Genomic DNA, 17,299 nt, shown 5'->3' with positions numbered 1-17,299 from the left:
ATAATTACTCCATATAATTGCATTTTACTGTCATTATTTTTTAATCTATAAGATAGTATTGCTTCCCTAATTGTAATTGTAGATTTGCATTTTATTATGAAAAGTGCATTTAATTATTTAATGTTCAAATTCTTCAATGACCCATAAGTCAATAAATGGTAACATGATGTTGGCTTTTTTTTTTACTAAGTTAAGTCTAAAATAGGTGACTCAATTCTTGCAAAATATGGGGATAGGGGACTCAATTTATTTTATAGAGGAAAAGGAGACTGGGCTAGGACGGGCTTGGGTTATCAGTGGGTTTTAATTAATCAAGGTAAATAATTGATTCCCCTTGGTTAACCAATTAAAAAAATATATGTTTTTGTTTTTTTCAATATTTTACTTTGTAAAGAATTGAGTCCCTGCCTCTTTTGGGAACAAAAGCAGAGCATCGTTACTTTCATCGCTCCCCTTTTGTCCTTAAACTTTTCGATGAAAGCCTAATTTGGAAGGTTTGCAACGAATTTTGCGGCAAAGAGCATCAAGAGGTATTTAATTTCTTTTAATTAATTGATTTATTTGTTTGGATTTACATAATTGAGGTATTTTTTTTTTTAAATTGTTAGTTTGCCTGCATAAGTGGTAGAGTTTGTGTACTTAGTGAAATTCATGCATTATTACTCTTTAAAACTCTGATTATGCATTATTTAGTGGTTTTTTTTTTTTTGTTTTGTAATTCTTGTTATGTACGATTTGGTGATGTATCTTTTTCTTGTTTAGGGGTTTTTAAATTTTTTTTTTTTTTGTTTATCATTGTTATTAGAAACATTGGGTATCTTTCCAAAAAAAAAAAGAATCATTTAGTGATATTGCTGCTGTATATCAACTTAAACACAATTAGAAATCCTAAGATAAAAATGTATAAGTTATAAGATTACAGTTCATAATTTTTTATTTTATTTTTTTTTTTTTTTTAATTTCAGGGCTCTGCAAGCCCTTCATTGAAACTACTGATGTGTGCTTCTGCTACAAATGAAAGACAAATAAGCTACAGACCATGAAGATGAAGAACATGCTTTGGTTTTTTTTTTTTTTTTTTTTAATAATTATTATTGAAAGAATTATTTTTTAGATAACAAATATTACAAAAAACAAAGCTTTTGTTGTTGCACTCTCTTAATTTCAAACGATTATACTTTTGAGACAATCAGCAAGTATGATTAATGAAGGTATTAAATTCTTTTGGTTTAATCAAGGCAATAATGAGGGGACTTAATTTTTTTACAAGGGACTTAATTCTTCTTGGGTTAGAGGTGAGTTAAGTCACCTAAAAACACCCTCTTTAACCGGAAATTTCACCCCAGTCCCCTTTTCCTCTATAAAATAAATTGAGTCCCCTTTCCCCATATTTTGCAACAATTGAGTCCCCTATTTTATACTTAACTCGGATTATTTATACTCCCTCCGTCCCTTAATTAGATGCCTATTTTATTTCTTCCCCCGTCCCTTAATTAGATGCCTATTTAATTTCTTCATTTATTACTCACATAATAAAGAGAAGTAGACATCTAATTAAGGGATAGAGGGAGTAAAACTTTAGCAATTTAAATATTTGTGCGTTACACCATTTTTGTCAAATTAAGTGATTTCCGTTTGTCCCCCCGGTTGGAAATTCCTGACTCCGCCACTGGATTGAACATCCACCAAAGCTAGTTGGATAGGAGAAGATCTAACCACAAACCACTCCTCTTTCTTGGAGTTTGCGCCGGCCACACGCATGAGGGAGAGAGATAGAAAGCTTGGTCTTTGTTTGCTAATTAGGGTTTATTTGCAACTAATTGCTTAACTGCTTAGTTCCCTAAGCACCTAATTATACAATCATATTACATTAATTATTTCTTAGCCAATCAAACTCTCCTTTCATCTCCTCCTTTAGACCTTATGGCCGACTACTATGGACTAAGGCTTAAGATGGATTTTTGTCCCTTTGTTTAATCTATACCTTGTATAATATGACATAATAGAATTCATTCAATTAGGTTTTGGGTTATATTTCAAGCCCAAATTTCATCAGTACACTCTAACAAAGGGATAATGACGACCAAATTAAATGAACTAATTATTTCCATAATAATATTCAATGATTGCACATGAGTCGAGGACATAATCCTTTCGTTTCTCAAATTCATAATCTTTTCCACGACACGATTGTGCTTGAGCAAGTAAGCTCGAACGTTTGCGCTCTCATTTCGAGTGAATATAAGTCACACATAACACCTTTTTATTTTGTAATTTTGTACTTTGTACGTACTTAATTACTTCGTTGTTCTTTTTAAGTTGTTTGTAATTGATCCGATCAAAATTAAAATACCCTTTTACCTACATTTTGACTTCATAGATATACATTATTGCATCATTTTGACCTTTCATTCATAGATATATTTTGCACCATATTGACCTTTTTGCATTGAATTTATATCAACATTGCCCTTTTTTTTTAGAGAAACATTGCTCCTGTTAATAAAACTTAAAAATAAATGTTATTTCTAAAAATTTGTTGGTTATTCTCGATTTCTAGATTCAAAATATTTGGTAACAATTAAGCTCCGTTTACTTCACCTTATTTTTGCTGAACTGAAATTATTTTTACTGAACTGAAATTGTTTTTGCTGAACTGAAATTATTTTTACTGAATCTCTAATATATTTCTTCTTTACATTTACTGATTTTTACTGAACTGAAATTATTTTTACTGAACTGGAATTATTTATGCTGAACTGAAATTATTTTTGCTGAACTGGAATTATTTTTACTAAATTGAAATTATTTTTAATGAATATTATTTTTTTAAGGTGATGTGAACAAGGCCTAAGTTGTTAACTGATTCTATTAATGTACTACCTCCGATTTTTTTTTTTAATTGCAACTTTGGAATATTTTATCTCTTAAATAATACCCCAAAATTGCAACTAATAAAAATCGAAGGTAGTATTTAAATTAAGTTAGCACGCTATTTATATTAGCTATGTATGGTGTGTATACAAGTTTCGTTTCGATATATAGTAGTTAGTTGATATTTGTTTAATTGTGTATAAGATTTGTTCAATAAAGAGGATTTTGATATTAGTCATTGTTAATTTTTTTATATAAAAATATAGACACGTTAGTGAATTCATTTAAATCTAATTGTCTGAAAGTATTATAATAGAGTATAATTTTTCTAAGAAATTTATGAAAATGCGTACTTGTGTATTAGAGAGATTTTTCTAAGAAATTTATGAGTCTATTAATGTTTTCTCTCTCTCCAACTACTGAATCTCATAAAAAAAACCTACTATACTAACTAATCTCATTAAATAAAACCATATGCTTCACTCTATAGAGGAGTTAGACTTGGCAATCCTTACCCAATCCGAAATCCGAAAATTGACCCGAAATCGAACTAACCCAACCTAAAATGGAGTTGACCGAACATGACCCGTTATCCGAAATAACCCGACCTGAAATTGACCCGAAACCTGAAGTAACCGACTCGATTTGAACCCAAATTGATTAACCCGAATCGACCTAACCCAAATTGACCCGACCCTAAGTGACACGTTTCTTGAAGTGAATAGGGTGAAATGGTGAATTACTTATTTTAGGGCTTCTTAAGTAATAGGTACTCATGATTTTTTTTTTTTTTTTTTTTAAATTTTACTTTATTTTTCCAACTATTTTTTTAAGTGAATTTTTTTTGATGACCTGACCCAAACTTGACACAACCCGACCCGAATTTAACCCGAAACTCGAATTAACCCAACCCAAATCGAATATTTTCTGGGCCAAAATTGACACGACCGAATTGGCCCGATCCGAACAACCTATTTGCCAGGTCTAAGAGGGATTCATCATTTTTGGAAATTAGAGGTTTGGGTAGATTTCGCGTGTTGGATCTGATCTCAATGAGAAGTGATAAATAATGACTTGGCCCAGTAACATGATTAGGCCTAGCCTTAAAAAGCTCAATTTAACCCAATAAGCTTGACTTGAACACAAGATCTTATACATAGGCCTTACTCGGCCTGATTTTAATCATCTTCTTAAGCAAACAATTGATGGTCAAAGAATCACTTTGGTCTCATAAATACCACTAAAAGCTCATATCATATTGTCATATTTTATTAATTTTATATTCTCTCTCCTCCAATTCTCTTACTTACTTTTGCTTTTTATAATTTTTTATTCTTCCACTAACCCCACTACCTCCATATTTTATTACTTTCTCTAATTTCTCCTAAAACTCGGCACATGGAAAAATGGAGCAAATATATAAAAACGGAGGGAGTACAATTCTTATTTGGTAAAAGTCAAAATTGTACAATGAGTAACATGAAATTCTAAATGGTGCAACAGTATTTATATTATTATTAAGATTCAAAGGAATAACATAGTATTGTCATGTATCATCCTTACTTTAATATATTTGGCGTCACATGTGTAAAGATATGTCAAGACCTATTCATATAGTATTCCCTCCGTGTTTTTTTTAAGTGTTATAATTTGATTAACCCATAGTTTTAGGCAATTTAATTGATTTGAATAAAATAAGAGGTAAAAGGGATAGTTGGAGTATTAAAAAATTATAAAAGAAAGATGGTGGGGTGAATAGTTTATTGAAAAGTAATGAATGTGAGAGGAAAGATATAATAAAAAAAGTAGTAGTGGGTTTAAGTGGGGACCATGAGAGGAGAGATATATAATATTTAAATGAATTTTTTTGCCAAAAAAAAAAGTGTAACACTTATTAAAATACAGTCGAATTTGGTAAGTATAACGAGAGATGATGCACATAAACTTGGTTTATGTGGGGCCAACATAAACTTCCAATAAAAAACTAACACATCACCCTAAGCCAAAAACAAAGACAGGGAAAAATGGGAGGGAAAGAATTTCATGATGGCTCCAATTTTGGCGGACTTTTTCGCTCCTTCACTTTTTGACGCTCAAAATTTATTGTGTTACTAAACAATTATATTATGATACTAATAAATAAAATTTGTAACTAGAAATAATAATGTAGTCATTAATGAAGAGAGAGATTTTTTATAAGAATTGAATATATATCAATTGATAATATTTCTTAAATTACAAATCAAAAAAATATTATGAAAACACCTGTGAAATTTTGTTTTAATGCTCTTTCTAAAGACATCCATATTGATATATTTTCAAAAAATTTAAATAGTTGGACAATTTTAACCTTACTATAATGTTGTATTTTACCTTTATTCTTTACTCTCGATACCAATAAACATCGTTTTGTTATCCAAAATAAATTTAACTTTAAAATAGAGCAACAAAATATAAAAATAGCATTTCAAAGGATTACAATAAAATAGTTAGTGTGGTTTTGGGGTGGGAAAAAGGAATGTGGAATGGTTTTGGGGTGGGAAAAAGGAATGTGGGTAGTTTTGGAGGCAAGGGATTGTTTATGCTCCTTAATATTAATATTAGTTAATTGTTTATTAACTCTCGATCAATTATTTTACCAATATTAAGAATATACAAAAATAAATACTTATAAAGTAAGAATAACTCTTCAAACATCCAATATTAATGACAATACTTTAGTTGAAGGGCTAAACTAAAATAGTGAATAGTTAAAATCAAATAGTGGAGGGTTAAAAAAATTTCATTTAAAATACAACAAATAGTTATATATGCAAATTAAATTAAAAAAAAATTTAAATATATTATTAATAAAACTTAAAATTTTAATAATTTGGAATCTTGTTTATATCTTGTAAGTAGATTTCTAACTAATCTTCGTTTCATTATTATTTAATAATTAGTGAAGGGTTAAAATCAAATAGAGGGGGGTTAAAATATATAACATTTGAAATATGTAAGGTAGTTATCAGTTACTAATAAATATAGCGTTATGTGAAACAAAAGTTTCAAATAACATATTAATACTTCCTCCGTTACATTCGCAACATTAGAATTTTTAATTTTACACCAATAATACCCCAAAGTTTGGTCGAATATTATTTGTAATACTAATAATCTAATATGATCTTATTTCTTAATATATTAGATAATTGGTTTCTCCAAGGCACAAAAATTATTAAACTTGTAGTGAAACATACTAATCACTTGTTATTTTTAAAAATGAAATGATGCTTCTTTATAATAATACAACTACTAAATCTTGATCAATTGTTTTACCAAACAGTGAAATTACGCTATTAATATTAGATAATAATTGATTATTAAAACACAATTATTAATATTGTAATATACAAATACTAACACTTGATTAGCAAATAGTGAGATTATAAAAAAATAATCATTTTCAAAATATAATAGTGAAGGGTTAAAATAAAATGGTGGAGGGTTATAATAAAATAATTTTGGATTACAAATAATAGTTATCGGTTACTAATAAATAAAGGATTTAAAAATGCAAAATAAGTAAAAGTTTTAAAACATATTAATTATAATACTTAAAATTTTCGAAACTTTGTTTACATCTTGTAAGGACATTTTCAACTAGCATTACAATTGTTATTTTTTAAAAAGTGAAATTATGCTCCTTAATATAAATACTACTACAAACATGTCTTAAAACTTACAATTGTTGCATCAATAACCAAATTTGGGGAATATTCTCCATGTTAACATCTTCATACTTTATATATAATATTTTTTATGAGATCTTCATATATATATAATTTTTTTTATGAGATCTTCATATATATATATATATATATATATATATATATATATATATATATATATATATATATATATATATATATATATATATATATATATATATATATATATATATATATATATATATATATATATATAATTATTTTTATGAAATCTTCATACTTTATATTTTAATATAGTATACACTGCCATTATTGGAAAACTGTAATATAGATTTTGAATACTAATTATAGAACTGATTTTATTGTAATCTAATTAATGAATAATATTTAAATAATTATTGTTACCAAATAAATTAGAAACTTACAATCGTTACAACCCGTTTTATTTTTAAGAAACCTGGTTTTTTTCCCTTTGTTTTAATTTCAATTTTAATTATCAATTAATTAACTCCAAACGTTTCATATATAGAAAAGTTTGATTCAGATTTAATGTATTGTCATTGTGAATAATCCAATTTTGTCTAACATCTGTTACTAGTCAATAATGAAATTTCAATTCATATAATATTGTACGATTCGATTGAATAACTATATGGTATAACATAATTTTTCTTCAATACAACGAAGCTAATATATGTATGATCTTAAAAAAAATAAAAATAAAAAAAACCATCCATTTTTTTCTAGTTTTGAACATAAGATTCATACAAATCAAAATAAGAAAAAAATTCACAAACCAGATCCATAACACAACGATAAATGAGATATAATTAAAAAAAAATTGTATAACATAACATTGTATATGTATTCATATGAATTTATGAAAAAACAAACAAATTTTCAAGCAACTCAAGCAAAAGATGAAGAAATTTTTTTTTACTGAAAATATACAAGAACATGAAGAACATTAGAAGAGAGAGAAGAGAGAAAAAAAATCAATCCGCTAAAAATCAAACTGCAAAAAATTTAAGCCAAATATAATAAGAGGAGAATAATTCTTGCAAAATGTACAACATTATATAAAAATAAATAAAATTATACTCCCTCCGTTTTTAAATACTTGCTCCATTTCTCCATGCGCGGAGTTTTAGGAGAAATTAGAGAAAGTAATAAAATATGGAGGTAGTGGGATAGGTGGAAGAATAAAAAATTGTAAAAAGCAAAACTAGTGGAGATAATTGGAGGAGAGAGAGTATGAAATTAATAAAATATAATTTAGGTTGGGCCCACTAGGTAAGAGAAATGAATTAAATATTGTAAAAGCTTTCCAAATGAAAAAATGGAGCAAGTATTTAAAAACGGCGCGAAAAAGGAAAGTGGAACAAGTATTTAAAAATGGAGGGAGTATAATAGAAAAAAATCTAGAAAAAAAAAAATTCATACAAGAACTTGAAGAACAATGGAAGAGAGAAAAGAGAAAAACTGGACAAAAAAAAAAAAAAACAGCCAAAAAAAAATGAGAGGAGAGAGAGTGGGGTGGTTGGGAATGTGGGTGCATTGATTTTGCCTAGAAAAAATAAATCAGATTTGAAATTTTGGTTTGAATTTTAAAAGAAATGTTTAAAAATAATATTTTTGGGGCCCAAAATATTTACCAACCTTATCATGCCATGTCATCGGTTTATATATGGCCCACATAAACCTGGTTTATGTGTAGTCTTTACCTAAGTGTAACACTTATTAAAACACGGAGGGAGTACTAAATATCAAACTTCAATGCAAATTTATGATTAAATTATAATTTGAACCACTAAATTTAAGAAAGAAATTTACTACTACGTATTAAACTATTATCATCAATTAAATATAATGTCTATTGATACTTATTGTTCTCAATAGAATGATTCAAAGTAGGTGTTGTAACTTTCTAATTTAACCGTAACTACTCAATATATTGTTGTTCTATTATTTAGTATTTGATTAATAAGCAAAGGTAAATTCATTTTTTAAATTCAACTTTAATTAACTATTGTAATTTTGTAATTGTTAATGGGCATCAAATATTTCCACCACAAATATTTTAGTTTTCTCTTTTAATATAATGTCTAATCAAATTGACAAATTAAACATTTAATATTGAATTTTTGATGAAAATATATTGAATTTAACAAAAAATAACTATAATAAAAAAACAAGCAATGACCATGGGTATCGTTCGGGCCAAAAACTAATTTTACTTATATTTTAAACAAAAGAACTACTCATAAAAATTACGCAATCAAATTTGTTCATTTTTTACAATTTACTTCAACTGAATCATATTATTATGACCTAACGATTTTGGTTATGAACTCATCAATGTTCCTATCTGAAGATCCACCTTTAGAAATTGCTATTTTCATCAAATGCTTCCATTTCTTACCATTTTCAATGAACTCCCCCCTTCTTTCTTCCATCACTTCTTTCAAACGTCCCACAATTTCCTCTTTTCCTACAAGCCCTTCCTCATTAACCTTCACTCTTACTCCTACTTTCCAAACATCCTCTACAAACTTACCATCCATAGGTTGGTCGGTCCATTGTGGCATCCCTATCATAGGGACACCCATAACTAATGCCTCTAGTGTCGAGTTCCAACCACAATGAGTGAAGAAACACCCAATTGCCTCACTAGAAAGTACCTCTAGTTGTGGACTCCATCTTACAATTAGCCCTTTCTCATCAACCTCATCAACAAAGCCCTTTGGAAGCTTGTCCTCCTCGGAAGCTCGAACCACCCACAAGAAGTGGTATTTGCTTTGTTGCAGCCCCCATGCTAATTCTTCAACTTGAGCCTTTGTTAAACATGCCATGCTACCAAATGAGACGTAAACCACTGACTTTGGTGACTTCGTGCTTAACCAATTGGTGATAGGAGTAGGGTCAATGGGGTAGAGACTTAGGCCGTATTCTTTATCATGTGGAATTCGATTGTCTACGTAAAAGGATGGAATTGTCGGTCCAATTGTTAGCAATGGACATTCTTTGGACATTACATCAACTACCTGAGAACAACAATAGATTTGATCATTTGAGAAATGAAAAGCAATTGTCACATGAGAAATCAAAGTACACCTCTCTCATAAAAATAATTATATTTGGACCCGAGCAATGTCCCGAGTAATTACATAGAGTTGACCTTAAAATACTGCATTTAATTTATGACTTTTTTTTTTTAATGAAATTTGTTATTCATATCATATTAAAAAAAAATGTTTTTCATACGGTCACTAATACATATTAATATTTTACATTAAAAAAAATAACATAAAGTATGAAATATATCTTGATGCTAAGACAATTTTAATTTGCAATTAGAAATTGCATGCTCGAATTGGATTTCATGGGTAACTATATTTTATTATTAAGGAAAAATTGGCCACAACAACACCAACAATGATAAAGGTGCATGTAGCAGCACAACCTTTTAAGGGTACGGTCTACAGCACATAAACTATGTAATTGGGTGCACATATTAGTATAAATGACACTAATAAACTAAGGTTCCATGGGAAAAAGTGGAATCTTTATTATTTTATATAATTGTTTAAACATTATTTAAACTTATATGATTTTCCATCATGCGTGACTAAATCAGCCTTGCCTTCTATTTTTTTTTTTTTTTTTTTTCATTTAAGCATTTCTTAACCTCCACCATTGTATTCAGCATATTCCTTCAAAAAAAATTGTGCTATTATTTTTCTTTGTTCGCTTCTCCAATTACTTTTTCTAATATCGATCTCACATGATTGACTTAGTTTCCTTTCCCTTTCCATTTAGTTAAATACTAAATTGATAAAAAAAATATAAAAAAAAAATCATTTGAATACCTTTATTCTACAAGATTTCAAGATACATAGGTAACTTTCTAATACCAAACCCCACAAAATGATTTTAAATTCTTAATTTAAAAAATAATTTAAGAATTGGATTTTAGGATATGTCAAATTAATTTTCTTGTTTTTGATGTACAACACTTAATTGTGGAGGTTAAGAGAGAATAATTTAAAGGGAAAAAATTAATTATAATGGAAGAGGAAACTAAGTCAATCATCACATGAGATGTAAAAAAAAAAAAAAGTAATTGAAGAAACAAACGATAGAAAATAATGGTGAAAACTTTTTGAAATAATTCACTTTAATGGTTAGTTAATTACATGAGATGTAAAATGAAAAATTATGTAGAATGGAATTAATCAAAAATATTTTTAAACAAAAAAGCATTAAAAATATTTAAAATTTCACTTTCAGAAGAAAGCTAAATTTTGCCAACGTCATTTATGTTGTTATGTGCACCCAAGTGCATAGTTTGTGATGTTGAGTGCACCCTCGAAAGATTGTGCCGCTACACGCACCTTTGTTATAGTTGGTGTTGTTGCGGCCCATTTTTCCTATTATTAATTGATGACATTTGACATGCAATAGAAAACATATAAAGGAGAGTGCCACGTGCCACATGGCACATATATTTTGTTTGAAATGCAGTATGGATGGGCTTTCCAATCTAAGGTCCCGTTCTTTAGAGCTGCTCTGCTTTGCTCTACTTAAAAATAATACTTAATATTGAATTATTATTATTATTATTATTATAATAAATAATTAATATTTAATAATAATAATATTAAAAATTAATATTTAATAATAATAATATTAAAAATTAATATTTATTAATAATAATAATATTAAAAATTAATATTTAATAATAATAATAATAAATAAATAAATATTTAATAATAATAATAATAAATAACTAAAATTTAATAATCATAATATTATTAAAAACTTATATTTAATAATAATAAATTAATATTTAATAATTATAATAAAAATTAATACTGAATTTAATAATAATAATAATAAATATTTAATAATAATAAATAATTAATATTTAATAATTATAATATTAATAATAATGAATATTTAATAATAATAATAGTAATAATAATAGTAATATTAACAATAATGATAATAATAATAATAATAATAATAATAATTTATTTTTTATAATAAAAATTAATATTTAAGGATAATAACTACTATTTAAAGATAATAACTAATATTTAAAGATAATAACTAATATTTAAAAATAATACTAAATATTAATTTTTAATAATAATAATAAAAATAATAATTAAATAATATCTAATAATAATATCATTATTTTGATAACAATAATTAATATTTAATGATTATAATAATAATGCGATAATATTAATAATAGTAATAATAATAATAATTATTATTATATTAGTAGTAGTAGTAATAATAATAATAATAGAATAATAATAATAATAATAAATAATAATATTAGTATTAATAATAATAATAAATAATAATAATAAAATCTGCTCTGTTCGACTCAACTCTGCTGAAATCTGCTCTATTCTGCCAGAACCTCAAAAGAACATGGCCTAATTGTTAAAAAGGTCATTTCTAAACCTACACTTCAATTCCATGGAGATAAATGCACCTTGGACTCAGTTAGGCAACACCGCAACAACATTTCATACGTCAGCGAGTTAATTTACGTGTAGAATAAATGCTGTACCTTAAATCACATGCATGTCAGAATTAATTTCGAAGTACTCCGTATGTTTTACAACTAGGAAAGATGAAATTTTTAAGTTGATTCTTAATGTCATGTTGAGTTAATTTAAATAAAAATTTCACTAATGCAATGGTTGAAGCTTGAAGCCTATCATTGTTTCTATGTTTAATCAACTTATTTATACATCGTACCGTATTATTTTTAATTTGTATATTATTGAATTTGTTTAACCTTTATTGGCGCAAACACTAATTTACATTAATTTAATATTTATTAACTGTGAATGACTTAACTACATAGCGTGAGGGTGAAGGATAGATCAAGTGGTTAGAGCTTTCTTCCCGATTTCAGGACATCTTGGGATCGATTCTCATTCTGTCCTTGTGGATCTCTAAACACCAAAAAAAAATAAAAAAATACAAAAATAAAAAATAATAAAAAAAAACCTATCTACATAGTGTCCTTGTGTAATGACTTTTGTTAAAATTTTAGAGGTCAGTTTGGCGCTTAAGGGTCCAAATTGAACTCAAAATATATTACAACTTAATTTATTTGTCGATGGGAGAGCTTTCAAAAATGCAACTCGAGAGGCTATGAGTAATGCAAGTAAGAAGTATAAGAAATTGAAGGTAGATATAACATTCACATTAAGGTTGTGTTCTCTCCACCTTAAAAAATAAGCACAAAGTATTATATGTGGCTGGCCACACCGTGTGGCAGGGGTTATTTCGTTAGTGTAATAGGGGTTACTTGGTCGGTGTTAATGGGGTTATTTCGCCAGTGCCACAAGGTTACTCGCTTATTGTTATAGGGGTTACTCGGTTAATATTGCAAGGTACTTGGTTAGTTTTATATGGGTTATTTTTTATTTTTTATTTTTTTTATTTTTTAAAATGGCCACACGGTGTGGCTGGTCAGTGGCCACACACGAGATGGACAGATAAATAAGTTTACGGACTAATAAGTGTAGATAATTTCAGATAAGTTCTAATAAATTTAGATAAGTTTGAACAAATTTAATCAAGTTTAATTCAATCAGCTTTAATCAATTCCAATAAGTAAAATGGTATTCCATAAATTAAAACCATTTAGATTTGTTTCAATTTAATAAGTACTCGTATATCATTCAACGTCGCTGTGATTTTAGGTTGGTTTTGTTTTTTGAATTATTTCCGCTTTCATTGATACTTTTGAAAAGTCATATATATACTGATCAATGTTGTCATCATCCATTTTCGAAGACCTTTTTATCTATGTGTACGTACCTTTCCTTTTGAAAATAATCACATACTCCATAATTATAACCTCACCAATGCATAGGTCACATATATCATGGTACGGAGCATTATTTTAAAAATCATACTTTCTCTATTCTCTTTTAAATGATACTTTGGCTTTTACAGTATTCATATACTCTACATTGACTAACTTTATTAATTGATGATTTAGGAAAAAAAAATAATCATATGAATTCTTGTTAGAATCTTGATTCTGTAGAGTCTATTAATATTAAATTTTATAAAATTTTCTAAATTAAATTAAAGGTTTTAATAATTAAAATAACACATGGTAAGTGTATGTGAAATGAGAAATGTAGCATTTAAAAAAGAACAGAGAAAGTACATGACAACTAAAGGTGGGCATCGTGCTGTGCCGGACCGTCACGGGCCGTGCCTGGCCATGCCTAGGTGGGGCTCGTGCCGTGCCAAATTTTGGCATACCCAGCCCACGGCACGGCACGACCCATGTGCCTGGCGGGCCGAGCCATGCTAGGCTGCGGGCCAACCCGTAATTTTTTTTAAAAATATATATGTATATATAAAAAAAATCAATTTATTGTGTTATAAATAATTAAATAAGTTTATATAAATTAATCGATTTATATAAACTTATTTATTTATTAATTAAATAAGTTTATATAAATAAACTTAATTAATTAAGTTTTATTTGGGCATGGGCCGTGCCGGCATGCCGACGACCGTGCCGCCCGTCATGCCTGTGTCGGATTTCAATTTTTTATTCACGGTAAGGCCCACAATTGGGCCGCCGTGTCGTGCCGGAGTCGTGCCAGGCTCGTGCCGACACGGCCTGTGCCATCTTTAATGACAACACAAAAATATTAGTCAAGTCTTTTGTTGACATAATGTAAAATAAATTAAAATAATAAAAATAAAAAGTACAAAGTATAATGATACGGAGTAATTAAAATTTGAAGGACTGAAATTAATCAACACTTTAGTAGCATGCAGAAATCCCACACCTCCATCTTTCAGTTATATTTTTATCATATTGCACATAATTTAGTTATTGAAAATCAAGTAAAACTCTAGTAAGTTTAAGTTTATAAAAAATCATACGACTAATTTACGAAACCTAAAGCATAAATATTAATAGTACTAGTACGTATTACCTCATCCTCCAACTCATAGACAGTGTTGACAAGCACAAAATCAGTATCACCCAAGTTAGTATATTGGTTCAAAACCAACTCTAGGTAAGCCGGGTAAGACTCCGGTGAGCCCACAAACGACGGTAAGTCACCGACATCTAACATAGGCAGCCCATGAATATGCACCGGTGGTGAAGAAACCGGCATGGTAAACTTTCCATGATAAATCAAATAATATACATAATTCACCCCACATGCTTGGGTAAAAAATGGAGCCCCTAGTAGTCCATATTTCTTTGCAACATTTAGACCCCACGGTAAAAATGCATCGTACACTACCAGTGGCGGATCCAGGATTTTACGGGTGCTGGGTCACTGTCTCCCATCGACCGCATACAAATCAATATTTAATACATAAATATTCTTAAAGCTTTTTTTTTAAAAAAAAGTCACTCCAAAAATATTAACTATCTCGTGGGAGAGGAGAAGGAGGATTTGTGATGGTCTGACGGATAATGACAAATAACCAATGAAATTACCAAAAAGATTTAGAATGACGAGCTTTAACAAGTTACCTAGTAAGAACTAAGAAGGTAGGATTTGAGGGATGAAGGTAATAAATAAAAAATAAATTTTAACAAGTTGCCTAATAAGAACTAAGAAGGAAAAAATACTAATAAGGTGGGATTTGAGGATGAAGTTAATTAATAAATTTTTTTTTATAAAAAAAAAAAAAAAAAAAAAAAAAAAAAAAAAAAAAAGGAAATGCTGCTCATGGGAATCGAAACCATGTTCATTCCCTAGAAAAAATATGCCTCAACCACTAGTCTACTGAGCATATATAATTATTACCTGCAATGTCTAATATTTATAAGCTTTTTGTTTTTTTGCTAGGTCACGTGACCTACCATGCCCAAAGGTAGATCCGCCACTGTACACTACACAAGTTATAGAGTCACTCGTACCAACACGTTCCTCAATTAGGGTCCCTAGGGATTGAGACCCGGTAACCTCAAGGTTGGCAAGGTAGGCAGCAATACTATCAGCTCCTGAGAATCCACCATCATCGTAGCCATCAGAGATGGTTACGAGGCTAACATGGTCATCGGGTTCAGGGTTTAGGGTGGTGGAGATGTGGTTAGTGATGGCTAGGGATGCTTTAACACCTTTGGAGACTAGACGTCTACAAAATTGTAGCATGGGACATATATGTCCTTGACTTGGATAAGGCACAGCTAGAATATGAGCTCTATGTTTTTGTGTGATATTTTCCATTATTATCTAAATTAGTTTTGTCTTACTTTGTTTTATGAATACTAGTATGTTGTATTTATATATGGTGAAAGATTGATAGAAAATTTTGGTGTGTGGCCTATATAACCCGGAATTTTTGGAAGTCGAAGATTGATGAGTTATTGAGTTGCCGGGTCAAATAAGTTTGTTGTGTGCTATAACATTTTGATACTTATTACTGGGGATGTCCAAATAATGACACTTCATCTCTTGGAGTATTTATATGTATCAACCTTTTTTTTGTTGATTACTTTGTATTTTACTCTTAGTAATTTTGCCATTTTGGGTATTTATATGTATCAAACTTTTTTTTTTTCGACAAAAGATACAAACAGATTACATATTAATATTAAAGCAAATAGAATTAACCGCCGCTTCGCCAGCAATTAGGTGAGCTCTCTGAACACGTTGACGATCCGCCTTATGAATACTACAAAAGTGAAAGGTTGAGCCAAGTTGTAAAATCCTCCGAATATACTTTTGCAGTTTTGCAAAAACTTTTGTATATATCCGATATACATTAATATTACTGTATATCGAGGTAACTTTAATTGAATTTAGGGCAAATTTTAGACTTTTTTGAGTAATATTATATTATTTATCAATAAAGCATAAATAACTTTTATTTATATCAAGGTAATTTATATATATTGGGTAACTTTCATTTATTATAGGATAACTTTTAATCATTTTAAGGTAACTTTATAGCGGATATATAATATTTTATTATACATTCGATTTTTTTAAAATGTTTGTCATACTTTTGTGCTTTTTTTCACTTTGTTTCTCTTGCTTAATCCACTTTTTAATATGAAGTATATTGTAAAATACGGGTCTGATTGTACCCGTCACCAAGAAAGACAGTCCACTTTAAAGGAGGTTCTATCCCTAAACCATTGGTAATAGGAGGAGTGGCCCCTTAGTCTTATAAAGTGTTTAACTCTCTCCTATTTTTCAATGTGCAGAGTGCAGTGGGACACTTAAGTTTAATTTACACTTCAACATATATATATTAACTATTGGAGTTATATATAAATAAAAGTAGGCAATATAATTGTTTCAAAAAAAAAAAAAAGTAGGCAATATAATGAAGTGTTGTAAGTGTATATCGAGTGATATGGAAGCTTCGTGTCTGATTCATTGTAATTCATGCCTAGCTCTATGTATACACATTTTTGATGGATTAATTATGAGAAACAGAATGTTGGAAAGTTTAGAGAGAATGAGAGGAATTTTAATTGTTAGGATTAATTCCTTCTACATTGTAGACGTCGTTTGAAATGCTCCTACTTTAGCATGTTGTGAATATGCTTTGTGCTCATAGAAAGTGGGAATTAACACAATACGATCAGGGACAAGGAAAGTAGGGAGCCGCCAACAAGTTTTTAAGGAACTTGTAAACCGTTCACGGATCATAAAAGGCAACCACGATAAAGGGACAACGAA

General features: G+C 28.8%; 1 protein-coding gene across 1 annotated transcript; it reads right to left on the bottom strand.

The window, feature by feature from the left end:
- Window positions 1-8,774: 8,774 nt before the first annotated feature.
- LOC145582945 (UDP-glycosyltransferase 74F2-like) lies at window positions 8,775-15,908 on the bottom strand. Its single transcript, XM_081640012.1, has 3 exons — window positions 15,493-15,908; window positions 14,582-14,895; window positions 8,775-9,628 (listed from the first exon to the last, which is right to left on the bottom strand). The coding sequence occupies exons 1-3, from the start codon at window positions 15,833-15,835 to the stop codon at window positions 8,909-8,911; spliced, it is 1,377 nt and encodes a 458-aa protein (XP_081496138.1). The 5' UTR covers window positions 15,836-15,908; the 3' UTR covers window positions 8,775-8,908.
- Between the last annotated feature and the right edge of the window lie 1,391 nt (window positions 15,909-17,299).

This window comes from Chenopodium album, chromosome 15, assembly GCF_948465745.1.
Source record: "Chenopodium album chromosome 15, dcCheAlbu1.1, whole genome shotgun sequence".
NCBI lineage: Eukaryota > Viridiplantae > Streptophyta > Magnoliopsida > Caryophyllales > Amaranthaceae > Chenopodium > Chenopodium album.
The sequence above is the reverse complement of the archived record's forward strand: the minus strand, read 5'-3'. Positions and strand labels throughout refer to the sequence as shown.